We start from the raw sequence: 17917 nt of genomic DNA, 5'->3' as shown, positions 1-17917 counted from the left end.
ACCTGTAACAGCATCCACCTGTCAATCAAAGCAGCCATGCTCTAAGTTATGCATAATTTTAAGCATTAATATAATTTAATATAATTTGAACAGGTGTGTTGTAACAAATAAAGAAATTAACTGTAGACCAAAACAGTTTTTGTAAATGTGTTTATTCCTGCCGTAAGGTTGGACATTTCAACATGGGGACCTATGGAGACTGACTGGTTTTGTATTTTGCAGTCTCAAGCGGCTGTCTTAGGAACTGCAGTTTATATCACTTCCGCAGTGGCTTTAAATAAACTGGCGACCATTTGCTCCGTTACATCTTCTTTTGTTTTCAACAACAACGGTTCAACTTCACCGGCAGGTTGTCCAGCAGTATTATTTTGAAGGATACAGCCGGAAGTCATTGCTTTTATTGTGCTTTACTTGTCACGAGAGCACCGGCAGCGTTGGATACTGTGCTGTCATCGTGTCTGACGACGGAATAACTCATCTTCCAGCCTGGCTGGATTTCATCATGTAAGCGGGCTGACAGGATACCGGTACCTGGTCAGTGCTTCCTGTACAGCTTACTGCCTCTGTAAATACGGCGAACACCGTCAGACATCGCTTGTTTCGAAGACAACATCGAGAATGGACGACTGTCCCCAACAAACGCCGCTGTTTACGTTCGGCGTCATAGCAGACATTCAGTACGCAGATATCGACGACGGATACAATTACAGCCGGACGAGGAGGCGGTACTACCGGAGCAGCCTCCAGCTGCTGAGAAATGCCCAGGAAAGTTGGTCAGAGTCGGCTGTCAAACCGGACTTCATCCTCCAGTTGGGAGACATTATCGACGGCTTCAACAAGGGCCGCGGTGCCTCTGACCGAGCGCTGGACAGCGTGCTGAGAGAGTTCAACTCCAGCCCGGTGGAGGTCCACCACGTGTGGGGTAACCATGAGTTTTACAACTTCAGCAGGGGCGCGCTGCTGAGTTCGAAACTCAACACCACGGTCCACACCGACGAGAGCCTGAGAGGAGCCCAGCCTGACAGCGATGTCTACGCCTACCACTTCAGCCCGTTCCCCGGGTTTACCTTTGTCGTACTGGACGCCTATGATGTGAGTCTGCTGGGCAGAGAGGAGTCCAGTGCGCAGTACAAAGATGCCATGAGTCTGATAAAACAGTACAACAACAACGAGGACCTCAACTGCCCCCCAGGTATGCCAGCTTGCTAAGCAGTCATAATTTTCTTTATGTTATGTTAATATGTAACATAATTTTGTAAATAGTGTGCTTTAATTATTGTATTACTATGAATTTGATTTTTAACAAAAAAAAATCAACTCTACTGTTCTGAATACCCTGCCTCTGATTGGCAATATCTAGTAAAGACGCTGGCTAAATCTAACACCTTATTGGCTAACCTAACCTTAACTAATGGCGACAACAACTACTAGCCAATCAGAGGCGCTTGAATACTACGAAGGGCGTGTCGTGCTAAGAAAGCACTTTGTATTAGAGTGTGCCTTCAGGGCAGATGTTCATGATTTTCATTTGTTGTGTTCTAGCTTCAGTGTCTGAGGCCCTTCAGCGGAGATTCACCATGTTCAACGGTGGGTTCAGTAAGGACCAGCTCGACTGGCTGCATACTGTTCTGCGCTCGGCAGACGAGAAGCAAGAAAGAGTCACTATCGTATGTAAGTAAAACCTTTTTACCAAGTGTGGATTTATCTGCTTGTTTTTTGTTTCTTATTCGTAGCATCTTTGTAGTGGAGTCATTTTATGTAGTTCAGTCGTTCAGGCATTTGTGGAAGTTTCAGTTTGACAGAAGACATAGCAGGTTAGCTGCTTCATTCTCAGATATGGTTAAAATGTGCAGGTTCTGCTGCCACTCTTAAATCCAGTTTCCCCCACTATGACTCACAGCTCGCTCATACTGACTTTTCTTTTAGCTTCTACCTATTGTGTAGTGAGGGGTATTCAGCCAGCCCCTTTCAACCAGCGGTAGAGATGTTCCGATAGCATTTCTCCCTCCCAATACCGATTCTGATAGATACTTGTGCTGTGGGTATTGGCCGATACAGAGTACCGATCTGATACCAGTAGGTTATAAAAAAATATATACTACGCCTGCATGACTGTGATATGATTATCATTGTGGCAGGCTGAAGGACACCTAGGTGCTCAAACAAGCTATCAGTAACAGCACCCACCCGTCAATCAAAGCTGCCATGCTGTTAATTCTGCATAACTTTAAGCCTTAATATAATTTGAACAGGTGAGTTGAATATAAAAACACCATCAGTACAGTTGTCATGAACGGGGAAATTAGCTAGAGAGAACAAACCGTTTTTTGTACCAGGCTGTAAACATGTTTATTTCTGCTGTGAAGTTGGACATTTGAACATGGGGACTTATGGAGACTGACTCCTTCTGTAGCCAGCCACAAGTGGACGTTTGAGGAACTGCAGTTTTTGACACTTCCATGTAGAGTTGCACGATACCCACGGTATACACGGTACCCCGCGATGCCAAATTATAACCGTCGCTACTATACTAGAAATTTTACACGACGGTACTACCGTGGATTACTATACTACCGGTGCCAGTCTCCGCTACATAGCGGCCGCCTCTGCTCTCCTCCCGGCTTCTCACTGCATGCTACTCCTTTGTAAACAAACCAACGTGGAACCGCAACCGAACTACACAGCTGCTGAATGATTGGCTGTTTGCCTGTTACTGGTGACGTCCAGGGATATGATAGGCTGTTTCCGCACGCTGGGTCCGCCCGTCTGTTAGCTGATTGGCTGTTCGTTGTTTCGAGCAGCGAGTCTGCCGTGGCGTCTTCGTCAGTGGCAACACTAATTTTGCTTAAAAAACAAATGTTGTTGTTTCAAACTAACTTGTACAAATACATTCCAGTTTATAAAAATAATAATAATAAAAAAGGCCGCAGTATCGCGATAATACCCGGAACCGCGATACTTTGTCTGGTATAGTATCGTGGTTACTCATTTTAGTATCGTGACAACTCTACTTCCATGTTGGTTTCTCGTCAGCCAAGTTGCTGCTTGGGTCCAACACATTAGTTCCTATTGCTGTGATCTCTGAGTTTCCCATAGCCCTTGGTGTATATTGTGATATGAATTATGAATTTACTATTTAAATTAGTTCTGAACAGCAACAATCCATGTGCAACATTTATCATTTCATATTATTGGCATGATCCATTTTCATACATACCTAACCACAGAGCAACTCATAACATAAAACACACATTATGACTCAACATCGACAGATAATCTGGCAAAAATCAGAGCAGCAGAGAGCTTTCACAGTGTGACTCAAACCACTGCTGAAGAAGTCTTCTCAGCCACCACAACAGCTTTTACAGAATTGGACCTTATTTTTTTATTTTGAATTGTTGCTTTTAAAGGAGCTCTCCACTGATGGTTTCACTGAGCCTCAGTTGGTATCAGTTGCAGTCTATGAAATAAGTTCTGATATTCTGCTGCCCCACCACCTAACAGAAATATGTTTTTCTTGCCCAGGTCACCTCCCCGTTCACCCCTACTCCACAGACCCCATCTGCCTCGCCTGGAACTTCGACAAGCTCCTGGCCATCATACGCTCCCACGGCAGTGTCGTGTGCTTCATGGCCGGGCATGACCACGACGGTGGATACCACTGTGACAATGAGACGGGGGTGCACCACGTGACGTTCGAGGGGGTGATCGAGACTCCACCTGACAGCAACGCCTTCGGAACGGTGTCTGTGTACGAGGACAGGATGGTGCTAAAGGGCAGCGGGAGGATCAAAGACAGAGTGATTCAGTTTCGGGGCTGCCAAAGAGACGCAGATGACAGGGCTAAATGACACATGCTGTGATTATTTAGGCTATTTTCTTTTAGATTATTTGGGGATTTAGAGAATTCTATTTCAGATGATGTCACATTTTCTGAGGAAATCAGGGAATTTTATTTTATTTATTTTACTATTTAATTTTAAAAAATACACATTCTTATTCTGTCCCATAGCAACAGGCTGTCTCTCGTCTGAAACAAACAGTCACAGATTAGGAATGAATTAAGTTCTGTTAATGAAAGCACTTTAATGATGGAAGTAGTGTAATCCTCTGTTCCTTCATTCACAATCCAATCTCCTCCGTGTTTTTAGAATGTCACTTTACCGCAGCAAAACCAACACAGTACCTCAGTTTTATTGCACTCTGAGAATGATGTGAGAATGAAGTGTGAAATCTCTTCTATACTAGCTGTGTAGAGAATATGATTTTCTATTGCAACAGGTGCCTTTTTTTTTTTTTTTGCACGTTGCGTATTGCACATGATGATTTTCTTCTGCTGTTATTTGCTGAATGATGTATCGTGCAATGTGGTGACATATTTGATCAGTGCGGTGGAACTATAACTGACGTGTTAAGCACTTTTCAGGTGATCAGATCAGCACCAGATGAGTGCAAATCTGTATGAATCCCACTGTAAAACAATAAACAGCTTTATAACAGCAGTGGTTGTCACATTAACATCTTTGGCATGTTATGCTGCATTCATGTTACACAGGAAATTTCTGGATACAAGCTGTAGAAAGGTAAACGAGTTTAGTGGAAAACAAATGTATTTTCTGGTCTTCACAGTCTTCATTGGCAGGTGGAGGTACTTACATATGGACATGTGATATCAGATAGTTATAAATGGCATTCTCTTATATATAACCATCACCATGAACACTGAGCAAACTGGTTGAAACCTGATTTAGCAACTAAGTCAACATTGAGTAAAGATTAGTAACTTTTTGGCTAAATACTATAGATTGATTAACTTTGACATGTAATGGTGAAATGTAAATGAAATAACATAAAACACTAATATTGTTGGCTGTAACAGCATAACGAACATGAATCAGGAGGAATAACCGCACACTGACAGTAGTTTAAAGGGCCAAACCTACTTCTGTGCTCACTATTTTGTTGAACCACACAGTAGGACATAGAGTTAATACAGTATACACAATATAGGACGTGAAGATTTGATGAGATAAATACGATATTATATGTAGATTGTGCTAATTTCCACAAAATATTTCAAACATTTCGCTACGATTTCCTGCATTTCCGAAGGGCCATGAAGGCAGCAGCGGCACAGACGTGGCCGTGGTGCAGCTGCTGCGTTCAAGTGACGCAGTGTGTCCCGTCTGGAGGCAAGAGAGGGCGAAGTTTCACTCTCTGCATTGCAGCCTGAGCGCTGCTGCCGGAATCCAACACAACAATGGCGACTCCCAGTCCTGACAGCAACTCCACAAGCTCCAGCAACAGCAGCAGCAACAGTGTGGGATCCACGTCGCACCATTTTCACCAGCAGACACAGAGCAGCAGCATGCAAGGTAGGCGACGACGGCCTTTATTTCACACTGTTCGCTTCAGACTGAAGACACTGAGTTAGTAGGAAAAGGTAGCTGGCTTTCCCAGAAGCAAAAAAAAAAAAAAAAAAAAAAAAAAAAAAAAACTATAGTAAAGGTAGACAGAATAATTCAACCTTTCCGGTCAGAATTTTCAAAATAAGATCCGCGTTGTTGAACAGAAGACATAACTTAGTGTGATGAATTTCTGTTATGCTCATGTAAATGTAAAAACATACTTCATTTCTCCTAAGTAAATTAAATGAATCATGTTGTCATCCAAACGCTGGGAAGTACAATTTAGTACCATTGTTACACATATTGTTGATGCGGTGTGCTTAGTAATTCTTATATATTAAAATATTCTCCATTTAATTATTATTCCCTATATTTACTAACAATATAATGTACAATTTGATGACAAAAGTGAGATTAATCTCTAGTAGTTAAGTTTGTCAAATTGTACGCTTTTATTTTGAAGGCTGAATCGCGCAGTTTCCGCTAACGCTCTAGCTTTCTTTGCCCAGCTTGAAGCGGCTACCAGGTTAGCAGTGATGAAGTCGCCCCTGTTTAGCTGCTGAGCCGACAGACCTGTAGTGGCACTGTGAAGTCTTTTTATTCCCTCAGTCTGACGTTATTCTCGCCAGAAACAAACCCTAAAAAAACTCCCAAGATGTTTGTTGCTATCAATGAATGTCTATTCACCGATATTATTAGCACCGAGGCTGCTACAAGTACCACCAAGGCCTACGCAGAAGTGTTTCTCTCTCCCAGGCCACTGTTTGAACACACCGCTGTCTCGACGACACAAATAACACTGTTAACGTTAGACGTGCTAATTATATTCACCGTGTCAGCCCTCATTTTTAAACCGTGCTGGTTGAATTAGCTTCAGTCGTCTTGACAACGTCATTAAGGTATTCCTCGTTTAGTATGTTGTCGAGATTTTATCCAGTTTAATAATGTCATATCGTAAAATAAACACCCCAGCCTTCAACACTACTACTGTACTGAAACAATATGTCTGTCGTTTGTTATCGTGATATATGTATACACATTTCTAGCCACACAGTGTTTGCAACCTAGCCTCAGTGTCCACACTCTGAATCCATTATCGGACGGAAAGCCAAGCCTGGTCGCGACCAAAACCTTTAAGCCAGCTTAGATTTGTTTGGCCTATTTGACTATTTCAGTCACTAATGTAACTAGTCACGCTAATTTAACGTTACAGTAATGCTCGCTGATAGACGTAACGTCAATACAAACTGGCAAAGCACCAGTGCCAGTTGGCGGTCTGTGGTATGTTATGTTAGCGTCAGCTAAATTTACGATTTAATTCAGTTGTAACGTGACTCATGAACTTTTGTATTAACACACAGTAGGTTGTGTGTTCGTGTGATGTGCCCCCTGAATCCTACTGGGGGAAAAAGGCCCTAGAGCACGTCAGACAAGGTCGTGTCCGATAATGGATGTGTTGATGGTAGCTGCAGGGTAATGGGCGTTATTTCCATTGATTGATTGACTTTTAGAGCTCATAACCTAATAAACAGCAGCACATTCATGTATCCAGTGGTCAACAGATCTGAGTTGCATTTTCTTACTCTGTGGCAGATGTCTAGTATCAAATGTTTTATCTAAACCTTACAGAAACCAACACCTGCTGGAGATGTCAAAATGAAACAGGTATTCACACTTACTTTACTAGGTTTCAATCTGCTTTTGGGGGTTCACATTGTGTTTGTTTAGGCCATATCTCGGCAAAGGAAATCCTTGAAATGTTCCCCACCCACCTTCTTATGTTTTTTTTTTCAGTTTGTTTCCAAATTTCATTCATATCTCTATATACTTTTTTTTGTAAAACCTGCATTTTTTTATCCATTTATCTGCATGTTTCAATCAAGTTTCCATGTTAGAACGATCTGTAGATGCAGTAGACAGACCCCACGTGATGAGACACTGCATCGGACAATCCTGTCTCAGCAGTGCACAAATCAAAATGTCTCGACGTGTCTTTGTGACACGATTCTCTGTGGTGTTTAGCTGCGCTTCCACTGGCTTATGGCATATATCAACACAATATTAGTCATGTTCCACTGGTACCACTTCCCGTTTCATATACCGATAGACCTCTTTCTCAGCAGCCATTTTGACCACAACAGCAGCACCGTGACTCTGTCTGACCTGAATGGAACTGAACCTTGATTAGCATCATTGGAAACACCTGTGTTTACTTACTGTTTCATGTCAAAATGGCTGCTGTGAAAAAGGTCTATTAAGTTTGCAATGAGATTTTCACGGTACGACAACCGTCCTAGAAAGTATCACGGTATGTCGGTACCCAATTATTATTATCATAAGTTACAATTATCCTTAAACAAATGAAGACAGAAGTGATTTTTACGGGGCATGGAACAGATACTTCATTATAATTTCACAACATATTAAATATGAGTTTACAATAGAAGATAAGCAAATGTTCACGTTACAGTTACGTTACTGTATATAATGGTATTGGTATACCACTGCAACCTTAAGACCAATAGTGTGCCGCTCTTGTCTTAGCACCCATTCTTAGTGATTTGATTATTTTTACTATTTGATTTGCATAATATAAATAAGAATTATAAGTTACTCATCCATTAGCATATTCACTGCTGTGGTAGCAAATAATACTTTGAAGTAAAGACTTTGTCAAGAGCTATGCTCACCGTGTTAGTTGTACAGGGCCCACATTCAGCTACGGCTAGCTCTGCTAGCTTAGCTACCAGAGAAGTCCACCCACTTTATAACCCATGATACCTTCTGTGAATTATTGCCGTGACTTCCAGTTATTCCCACTGAACGGGCATCTGTGTGAGTCAGAGGTATGCTACAGGTGTTTTCCTTTAAACATTTGGAACACTGTCATACCTTTTTTAATGGAATGACCTCGGATGACGTACAGTGTCATATTTAGTTATTTTACTGATTCTGTTGCTACTCACAGTGAGCGATCTGAAAAACTGTGAGGGTAAACAGTAATAGGATCAGGCTTATTGTATTGTGGTGGAAAAAGACGTAGAACCTAGCCTTAAAGTCACACATCAGTTAGCTAACAACAAGCTAAGTTCTTCAAGCCGCCCTGTCATTCCTCAGTAGCAGTATCGTTTTCCTGTTAAATGGGGAACTTGCTGATAGAAGCTCGACACAAGGTTAAGCGTCCTTATTTACTTTAGTGCCAAGAATTAGACAAGAAGATTGACACCTCTCTTGTGTGGACTGTTACTGTCAATTAATTAGTTCAGTTTTATTTATAAAGCACCAAATCATAGCAAAAGTTAGACCCAACAATTCCACTATGAGTATGCCTCCACACAAGGCGACGGTGGCAAGGAAAACCTTCCTTTTAACAGGCAGAACCCTGCCGCGACCAGCAGTACATAAGTACTCTAAGTGCAAAGCTTGCACCAGGATCCAGTTAATTTAGCTGAAACACTGGGAACAGCTAGCCTGGCTTTGCTTAAAGTTAGCAAAATCCATCTGCAACCACCTCTCAAGCTTTTCATTCTGTATTGTTTGTTGGAATAAGCTTGAATAGCATTCATAACATCACTGTGATGCAGCTGCCTATCACCATCATCCTCCAGTGTAATATCGTGATGGCGTAAGCCACCAGTTGGACACGGTATCTGCCAGTGAAAAGTGGGACCTCCCTGTGAGAATCGTCAAATGGTGTTGGGGGAGTCTGCCAGTGGAACATGACTGACACACTGTGAGTGCTTTATGCCAGAAGAATAGCAGCAGCAGCATACCAACAGCCAACTGTGATATACCACTCAGGATTGGCAGATGCCACCGAAACAAAAGTGTGGCAAAGCATCAGTGACTTTTCAGACTCGCCGTCGCTCATTTTGTTGTTTTAGTGTGAAATAGCACTGAGGTGATCACTGTAGGGGGTCAGAGAAGGGAGAGACTGAAGCTGTCAAGTAGTCATTTTAATACATTCTGCTGTTGGGCTGGCATTGACTTGAACACATTTAAAACTATTCCTCATTCCACTGGCAATACAATGGAATCACATTCAGAGTAACCTGCACTCTGTTCCACTTTCAGCATTGGCTCTCGCTGGGATGGCACTTTTCAATCATGACCCACTCACACCTAAACAAGCCCCGAAGAAAATGTAGTAAAATGTTTTCTCCTTTACTTCAGGGTTTCAGATAAGCCTGTCTGGAGTGTCCCAAAGTAAGCAATAGACTCGCACACAAAAGCACACCGACCTCTACTCTTTGTGGGTACACCTCAGTAGTCTAAAGTGGTTTCTTCTCCTCGCACACCTCCGTTGAGTTTCTGTTCAATCGTCAGCTGACGACCGGGTCAGCGCTTCAATTGAGCTCCAGATTCTTCATGTTTTCACCATGCTCATATTTAATTGGATAAAACAGGTGATAGGAAGCCACTGTATACTACTAAAACAGCCTGTGTGGTGCTCTGGTAGTTGGGGAGTCTGTCCACTGTTCACTGCTACTGTCACCAGTTATGGCCAAGAGCGATTCATTTGCACCGGGGCTTTTAAAGGTTAAGGGAACTGTTTTGCACTCAAGAGCTGGTTGAACCAGGCATGGCAAAGACGACTCAACACTTAAACTCAGCGCTCTGCGTAGAAGCTAGCTTAATTGGCAGTTTCTGATTCTGGAAGTACATTTTAATATCCATTTAAAATTGAAAGCGAGTGCTGTTTCAATCAAGTGTTGGGTCACTTTGACGTCTCAAGGGAACTGTTCAGGTTTGAACTGCACTTTAAAAAAAAATATATTTTTTTACTTCTCAATGGAAATGTTTTGGACAGAGATTCCTAATATCAGCACATTGCATTGAGACTCGCCTTGGCTCTATTGCAGCAAAAACAATTCCAAAACTTCGACCAGGCGGCGTGTATTCTTTGGACGATCAGGCATACAGCTGAAAGAACTGGTGCAGGGTCTGAGTATTGGGAATCTCTGTACATCTGGGCACTTTGCTTGTGTTCAAAATGCATTTTGCGCTCCCTCTGATCTCAAGAAGTGCTTGAGATAACCCAAAGGTCAGTTCATGGGTGAAAATGGCTCTTAAAAAGTTTTCTCCTCATCATTCTCACTGTTCTGTTGACCAAATTTAAGTGTACAAAGCACAAGAATGTGCTAGATCACTACAAATTTCTTAATACTGCTCATTGCGCACATGTAAAGGCTTATCTCAAGCGTGCAGAGACAGAAGTTGCTGAGGTAAACAAGCATTCTATCACACTGTGCGTGTCCTCTGTCTGCAGCAGCTGATTGAAGCCACAGTGTGCTGTGCATGTTGTTGGAATCTGGATCTCTTTCTTCTCTCCGTCTCGTCAGGTAAACGCAAAGCTCTGAAGCTGAATTTCGCCAACCCTCCAGTGAAACCAGCCTCCAGGCTCCCACTCAATCCAACGCCTCCCTCCTTCCAGAACCCTCACATGTAAGTAGAGACAAAGCACCTGGATCCCACGGGAGCTCTCGGCTGTGTTTTTTCTTTTAGATGATGCATCTGGGCCATGGTGTTCTGTAGCGCAGCAGGTGCAGGGAACAAGCAGGTTGTCTCCAATGGCTGAAAGTGATGGTGAATCTTTTTAGAGTTTAACAGTTACAGCTGACTCCACTAACTTAAAGCCATGTGGAGTTTTCTTCACATTGTGTGCATCCTTAAGGCCCAGTAAACATACTCAATGCACTTCCTTTTTAGATTTTAAACTTACATTGTGCATGCAGGTCTTCTTCGAAGTCCATCATGTTAAACTGTTATGTTTTTGCAGTAGCCCAGCACAGACAAACACTGGTTCTAGACAGGGCCTTACGTGTTTTTGCATGTTTTGCTGTTTTTCCTTCACGCTAGAAGGAAGCGGGTGAGGCGAGGGCATTGCAATCAGCATCTGCACTGCATGCTGCCTCTAAATTGTACAAACTGAACCTTTTAATGGAGCACTAAAGATGCATTTAAAAGTCACATAAAATGAAAAATGCTACTAATCTTCAATGCTGTTGAGTTACTTAACTCAGTTTTAGTATGCAAAATTCTAATAAAAATGAGGAAGGAAATGAATATTTGGACTTGTTAAAATGTAGTTAAAAAATACTAGTTTGGAAATGAATCATCCATGCAATGAAATCCAGTATAACGAGTTCGACACCATACTGCAGGCCTACCAAGCTAACTACAGTATGCCAAATCTGGTGTGTAATAAGGATTGAAGATTGTAACTACATCACAATTCATCATCACTGGCCACTGCCAAAGATTCAAACACATACGGATCAAATAAGAAATCTCAGATTAGAAATTCTCTTCATGGAACTGTTAAATATTTCAGCTTATGGAATTACTGATTAAATACTGATCACATCTTCTCACGCTGTCCTCTCTGCCTCCTCCTTCCTGTGTCGTCTTCTTCCTCCTCTCTCTCCATCCCGTGTCTTCCTCTGTGCTTCTCCAGAGAGCGTCTGCGGACACACAGCATCGAGTCGTCGGGGAAGCTGAAGATCTCTCCGGAGCAGCACTGTGACTTCACCGCAGAGGATCTGAGAGACCTCGGGGAGATCGGCCGCGGAGCGTATGGCTCCGTCAACAAGATGGTCCACAAACCCACGGGCCAGATCATGGCTGTCAAGGTGAGTTCACCTCATCCAGAACAACTGAAAAAACAGAAGGGTTTACCTTAGCTTTCAGTGCCACAAATATCCAGAACACACATGCTGCAACAGTCTGACACACATTTACAAACCAAGCACCTAGATTCTGGCATTGAATGACAGTGTTTTATCTTATTTAATTTTTTTTATGAAATACAACATTTTGCTTTTTAATCTTCAGGGAAAAACGGCAAGTTGAGACAAACAGCCACATCAGCCACAGTCAGGTGGAAAAACTAGTATATTACTACTCTAACTTCATGATGAGCTAAAAATAGATCTTTGACAATAAAAATTGTGGAGAAATGTTTGTTTGGTTTGTTTTTTGCCAATCCCAACCACCCAACATTAATCTATCTGTTAATCAATGACTCAAACCTGACCTGACCCACAAATTGTCTGGAATTAAGACAATTGCAGCATCAGCTGAGCTCCCAAAGGGGCTGCTGGGAGCAGCTCCCACAGTACTACAGTAGTGGGAGGATCTCTCTCTACTTAATTACCAGACAAAACATTCTCTCTCTCAAAGATATACATGCTGACTATATCAACTAAAACTAGACTAAAGACTAAGACTAAATAATGACCTCTAATCCACAGGTCTTTACGTTTACATCGCGTATCAAGATCTTCTCCTTTCTGCCGTCATAGTGATATAATCAGAGTCTTTAAAGTCAGTGTAAAGGCAATTCTGAGATTTCTTTAAAACACATTAAATATGTTGGAAAATAGTTGCTGTAAACATGGGAAAATACTTTGAATGATATATTAGTGAAATGTGGAGTTAGAGGTTCAAACAGTTTTTCACCAGTCACAGGATTTTGTGGGCGGTCCTTAAAGGGTGGCTCGATGACACGCTGAGGCCACCCTGAGCAGAGAGATAGAGATGAATTCATCTCTGCTCAGAGTGTTTCAAAGTTAGTCATTTGTCATTTTCTGAACTCATCTGACACGTTTCAGTCGCTTCAAAATGCCTCCTTGACTGCTCCCATGAGTGGGCGTGGCTTCAGTGCCTTCAGTGGACCCCAACAGTCCTGGATCTGAGAATTCATTTTTCATCTTTTTTTCATAAACTTGTAGATAATTTTAATAATTTAAATTTGGCTGGGTGGTTAATAACACTTTCTTCTTGGGTCTGACAAACTCAGAACACACATTTATTCTGACTTTACACAGACTTTACACAGCGACACATTAAAGAACATGTACACTGCATAAAGTGAATAGACTGCCATTAATGACTTGCTGAAACACATTGGTGTGATGAGTTCTTGAATCCAGTGTAAACTGAAGTCATGGTGTAGTAGTTGGTTGTGAAGGTGTGTGACTGCTCCGTGTCTCAGAGGATTCGCTCCACCGTGGACGAGAAGGAGCAGAAGCAGCTGCTCATGGACCTGGACGTGGTGATGAGGAGCAGCGACTGTCCCTACATCGTTCAGTTCTACGGCGCTCTCTTCAGAGAGGTCTGACCCAAACTCACTGACCTCAAACGCACCACAGCATGCTCTACTTTTTATTATCGCCTGTGTTTACTGTGGAGCAGCTTTTTCTATCAAACTGAAATTTACCTCTGACGTCTGTTTCAGGGGGACTGTTGGATCTGTATGGAGCTTATGTCTACCTCATTAGACAAATTCTACAAATATGTATATTGTGTATTAGATGACGTCATTCCAGAGGATATATTAGGCAAAATAACATTAGCGGTGAGTCGAGGAATCATTTTTTTCTTCATGTGTTTTGATTTCATATCGTACGTATCATGAAGACAATGACATGTTTTGTCTTCCACAGACCGTTAAAGCACTGAACCACTTAAAAGAAAACTTGAAAATAATTCACAGAGGTGAGTTTAAAATCATTGTATAAATTATTTTAGATATATTCATAATAAAAAAAAAATATTGGTACTTGTTTTCAAAGCTTTAACAATTCTATCAATGTTATCGTGTCCTCATTTCAGACATCAAACCTTCCAACATTCTAATGGACCGAAGGGGAAATATCAAGCTGTGTGATTTTGGCATCAGCGGTCAGCTGGTGGACTCCATAGCCAAGACCAGAGATGCAGGCTGCAGGCCTTACATGGCGGTAAGAAACCAAAAGTGCCGACTGAAACAGACAAAGACAGACGTTCAGATATCAGGATACAGTTTAACCTGCAGATTTACACTAAGAGGAAATGAGTGAATTGATTGTAAACTAAAGTAAAAGTGAAAGTAAACATTTCAACAGAAGAGACTGTTTGTTTTTTTTTTGTTTTTTTTTATGCTAACAGAATCAGAACTTCCTGTTCTTTGATGCTTGTATCATGCAGTATACCTGTATGGACTTCTTTTAGTTAAATTTTCATTGTCTGAACAACAAAAGAATATTTTTTTCTGTGTGTTTAACACGCAGAAGTAGACCAGAGATCACAGTCACGCTGCACATGGTGGTGGAATGTTATCAGGTTTGACATCAGAGTGGTGGAAACTTTCAAAGTACAGAGGAACATTTGTTTGGTTTAGAGCAGTTTCTCTTAAACTTCTAACACATTGCAACACCTCAAAAAATATCAGGCTGTCAATGACAGATGTTAGAATCCAGCAGCATAGGCTGACAGCCACAGACAGTTGACGCAGGTTTATTCCTAGAAGTTTAGATCTTGTCATCTGTTGAATCCTGAATGAAACCGGTTTAAGAAGCAGAGTTAGTTTGTTGTTAAAATAGCACTCCTGATCGCTTAGCTCATGGATGTATGCACGTGCACATGTTTAGGTTCATTCAAACTTTTGCAGTATTTTGATTTTAGCATGATATGTTTTTCAAATTCATTCATTTCATTTAAAAAAGATATATTCCTCTGATAGAGTATTCTGAGCACCACTAGAGGGAGCTCACGTATCACCTATTGCCGAGCACAGTTTGAGAAGCAGCAGAAAGCATTTTTATTCAGGGTATTTTGATTGTCTGAAACTCGACACTTGCCGTGAAACAAGGGTTTAAATTTAGAAAGTGACGATGAACCATACATGATGGCTCAGTTGGAGTGAGCATTGCTGATGAGCTCCTGACTCATGATTAAACACAAGCTGTTAACAGTGATGATGTCACCTCATTGAACACAAGCACAGTGTCATCACTGCAGTGGGCTGAGCTGAAGATCTCCCCAGTTTTTGACTTTGGCCTCCCACATCAGGTTCCAGCGTCTCTTCTTTTGTGTTTCAGCCTGAGAGGATAGACCCCAGTGCTTCCAGACAAGGCTATGATGTCCGCTCTGATGTGTGGAGCTTGGGAATCACCCTGGTAAGACGGCACTGACACGAAATCTTACCTTTTGTTTTGTCTGAGCACGTGTGAACGAACAGTCGTCTCCATGAGAGTCCCTGCTCTGTGTTTGCAGTACGAGCTGGCCACGGGAAGGTTTCCCTACCCCAAGTGGAATAGTGTTTTTGATCAGCTGACACAAGTGGTCAAAGGTGAACCTCCACAGCTCAGCAACTCCGAAGAGAGGCAGTTCTCCCCCAAGTTCATCAACTTTGTTAACCTATGGTAAGCACCAGTTCAGTCCTACTCAAAACTATTGACTGTTAAAGTTCTCTCTTAGACATCTTAACTCATGATCCACATTTTCTGGAGCTTCATTAGTGGATGGAGTCCGCTTAGTTGTCTTCACGTGACAGTGAAGTGAAAATGAATCCATTCACTGATGAAGACCCTGAAAAACAGTTTGAAGCTAAAAAAACATGAGAACTTTTTCTGAAGTTATCTCCCGACTAAAAGTAATCATGGTTGTGTTGGTTTGTTTGGTGATAAACAGACTGTTAAAGGACTTTTTTTATTATTATTTTGCATCTGAACCAGTTTCTGAAATACGTAAATGAACAATAAGCAAGCTTTACATCAGCATTTCTGTCCTGCTAGTAATTTTTAACACATATTTTCAGTCTAGATAAATAGAAAATAGTAGAAAACTGTTCACTTCATTTAGATTTTGATTATCAGCTTAATTTATGAGACCTCACAAAAAGTTTTTCAGTGCGTCCTCTGTAGTTAGCCTTCAGTAATTGTCTTCTAATTGTGAAATGGAGCGCAGTCTGTCACTGACTTTGATTTTGTTTGTTTTTTCTGTCCAGCCTTACAAAGGATGAATCAAAAAGGCCAAAGTACAAGGAGCTCCTGGTAAGTTCAAAACGTCTCAGCATGAAGTCGAAGTTTGTTCCTGAGCATGAAGGCTTAAACCTGTCAGCTTTTCTAAAATCACTGAGGGACAAAGCCTCTGCTGCTCAGTTTTATGTTATCGACACACTGTAACCACTGGACACAGAAGAGACTTTCATGACTCACTATGAATCCTTCAGTGTGTTAACAGCTAAACATTTGGCCAAGAAATGAATTCCTAAACTCATGAAACTAAATTTAACAATAGAACTTTTAAACCTGTGCTTACTAAATATTTTATTGTAAACAATAGATCAAATGTCATTGTACTGCCTAATCCTTTGAGTTTTCCTTTTTGAGGCAGTTGGGGTGCAGAGTTACCGACACACGTTTTAATAAGCACGCATGGAGATGACGCTCATCCAAGTCATTTATTGAACATAAATCTCCAACATGAGTCGCTCATAGTGACAAATCCCAGTATTATCCCAGACTACACCTCCACGCCTCCACATAGCCTTTAAGCCCTTTTTAGCTCATTGTTTTTATTTTCCCAAAAACATAGCTCTTATCAGCCTCTTAACCTTCTTTTGTCTTAATATGTCAGTGTTGTATTTTCAGCTTCCTTTGCTGCCCCCAAGTGGTCAAAAAATGTTGGCAAAGGTTATATAGATTAGCTTTTCTTAGTATTTTTATTTCATTTTTTTTACTAGTTAACTGCAGTTGAACACATTTGAAAAAAGTTGGTCACACACATCATCCTGATGATCCTCTCTTTATCTTCCCTCTAGAAACGTCCCTTCATTCTGATGTATGAAGAGCACTTCGTGGACGTCGCTGGTTACGTATGTCGCATCCTGGATCAGATCCCCGCCTCTCCCATCTCTCCCATGTACGTGGACTGATGGAGTCAGGCTGGGGAGTTGTGGGGTCAGTCTGGGGCGGGCGGGGGTGGGACACTTAAGCTTTGTGATGCAACGCTTGACATTGTAGCCCTCAGAGTTAGGTAGGATCACCTGTTTATTCACACGTTCCAAAGAACAGAGGAACTCAAAGTCCAAATTGCCCGGTGCAATGAGATGATACCGTTAAGCGAACCCTTCCACCACCCATCACCTCATTTAAAGTCAGCAAAATCTAAAATGTTGTCATCCATCTTCACTCAGAAAAACTTGAAGACATAACATTGTCTTAGTAAAAATGCAATGCATCTTTTTATGTGAGGAAAACGGAATAGAGTAAACATATATAGGTATAAATATATATACTTGAACTCGTTGTACACAAATACAGAGTCTACCAAATAAAATGTTGAACAGTGACACTCGTATGAACAAAAATAGCCACCTATTGGATTGTACATTGTGGACTGTATGTATGCATATGTGTGTTCACCTCTGAATTGTTGACATGTACAGATATCTGCCAATAGACCTACTGTCTAAACACACACACACTCTCTCTCTCTGTCTCTCTCTTTTCAAGCAGTTTGTTGTGGGCACCTTCACTCATGGTAAATGAGTATTTAGTGTTTTCTCTTTGGAAAGCTCATGGATTCGGTAGCGTGGCTTTACTTTTTTATTTTTTCCAATATGCAATCTGTGAGGGTTTGTCTTGACACATTTTTGGGACATATACATTTCTCACGTCCAGCGATCGCCCAAGTTTGTACCTTTTTTTAAATATTGTCATTATTTTTGAGTCACAGAGGTA

General features: G+C 41.5%; 2 protein-coding genes across 4 annotated transcripts; both read left to right on the top strand.

Moving 5' to 3' along the window:
- Positions 1-210: 210 nt before the first annotated feature.
- On the top strand, positions 211-4502 carry adprm (ADP-ribose/CDP-alcohol diphosphatase, manganese-dependent). The gene is made up of 3 exons (XM_010731519.3): positions 211-1192; positions 1543-1671; positions 3526-4502. Exons 1-3 carry the CDS (start codon positions 619-621, stop codon positions 3849-3851), a joined length of 1029 nt encoding a protein of 342 aa, XP_010729821.3. The 5' UTR covers positions 211-618; the 3' UTR covers positions 3852-4502.
- A 105-nt stretch (positions 4503-4607) lies between these two features.
- On the top strand, positions 4608-17661 carry map2k4b (mitogen-activated protein kinase kinase 4b). 3 transcript variants are annotated; one of them, XM_010731521.3, is made up of 13 exons: positions 4608-5375; positions 7038-7073; positions 9582-9614; positions 10751-10853; positions 11866-12040; positions 13405-13524; positions 13648-13767; positions 13856-13907; positions 14025-14152; positions 15272-15349; positions 15447-15595; positions 16180-16225; positions 16996-17661. In XM_010731521.3, the coding sequence occupies exons 1-13, from the start codon at positions 5261-5263 to the stop codon at positions 17107-17109; spliced, it is 1269 nt and encodes a 422-aa protein (XP_010729823.1). In that variant the 5' UTR covers positions 4608-5260; the 3' UTR covers positions 17110-17661. The 3 variants fall into 3 exon arrangements, with proteins under 3 accessions (XP_010729823.1, XP_010729824.1, XP_010729825.1); XM_010731522.3 differs by lacking the exon at positions 9582-9614; XM_010731523.3 differs by lacking the exons at positions 7038-7073; positions 9582-9614.
- The last annotated feature ends 256 nt before the right edge of the window (positions 17662-17917 follow it).

The sequence above is a fragment of the Larimichthys crocea genome, chromosome XVI (genome assembly GCF_000972845.2).
Source record: "Larimichthys crocea isolate SSNF chromosome XVI, L_crocea_2.0, whole genome shotgun sequence".
Taxonomy (NCBI): domain Eukaryota; kingdom Metazoa; phylum Chordata; class Actinopteri; family Sciaenidae; genus Larimichthys; species Larimichthys crocea.
This window is presented reverse-complemented; position numbering and strand designations above follow the sequence as displayed.

Bases quoted from the DNA above. Each gene is read 5' to 3' on its own strand.
- adprm (XM_010731519.3), top strand. From the start codon at position 619: ATGGACGACTGTCCCCAACAAACGCCGCTGTTTACGTTCGGCGTCATA. The intron at 1,193-1,542 runs GTATGCCAGCTT...GTTGTGTTCTAG, and splicing joins GGACCTCAACTGCCCCCCAG to CTTCAGTGTCTGAGGCCCTT. The intron at 1,672-3,525 runs GTAAGTAAAACC...TTTCTTGCCCAG, and splicing joins AGAAAGAGTCACTATCGTAT to GTCACCTCCCCGTTCACCCC.
- map2k4b (XM_010731521.3), top strand. From the start codon at position 5,261: ATGGCGACTCCCAGTCCTGACAGCAACTCCACAAGCTCCAGCAACAGC. The intron at 10,854-11,865 runs GTAAGTAGAGAC...GTGCTTCTCCAG, and splicing joins TCCTTCCAGAACCCTCACAT to AGAGCGTCTGCGGACACACA. The intron at 15,350-15,446 runs GTAAGACGGCAC...CTGTGTTTGCAG, and splicing joins GGAGCTTGGGAATCACCCTG to TACGAGCTGGCCACGGGAAG.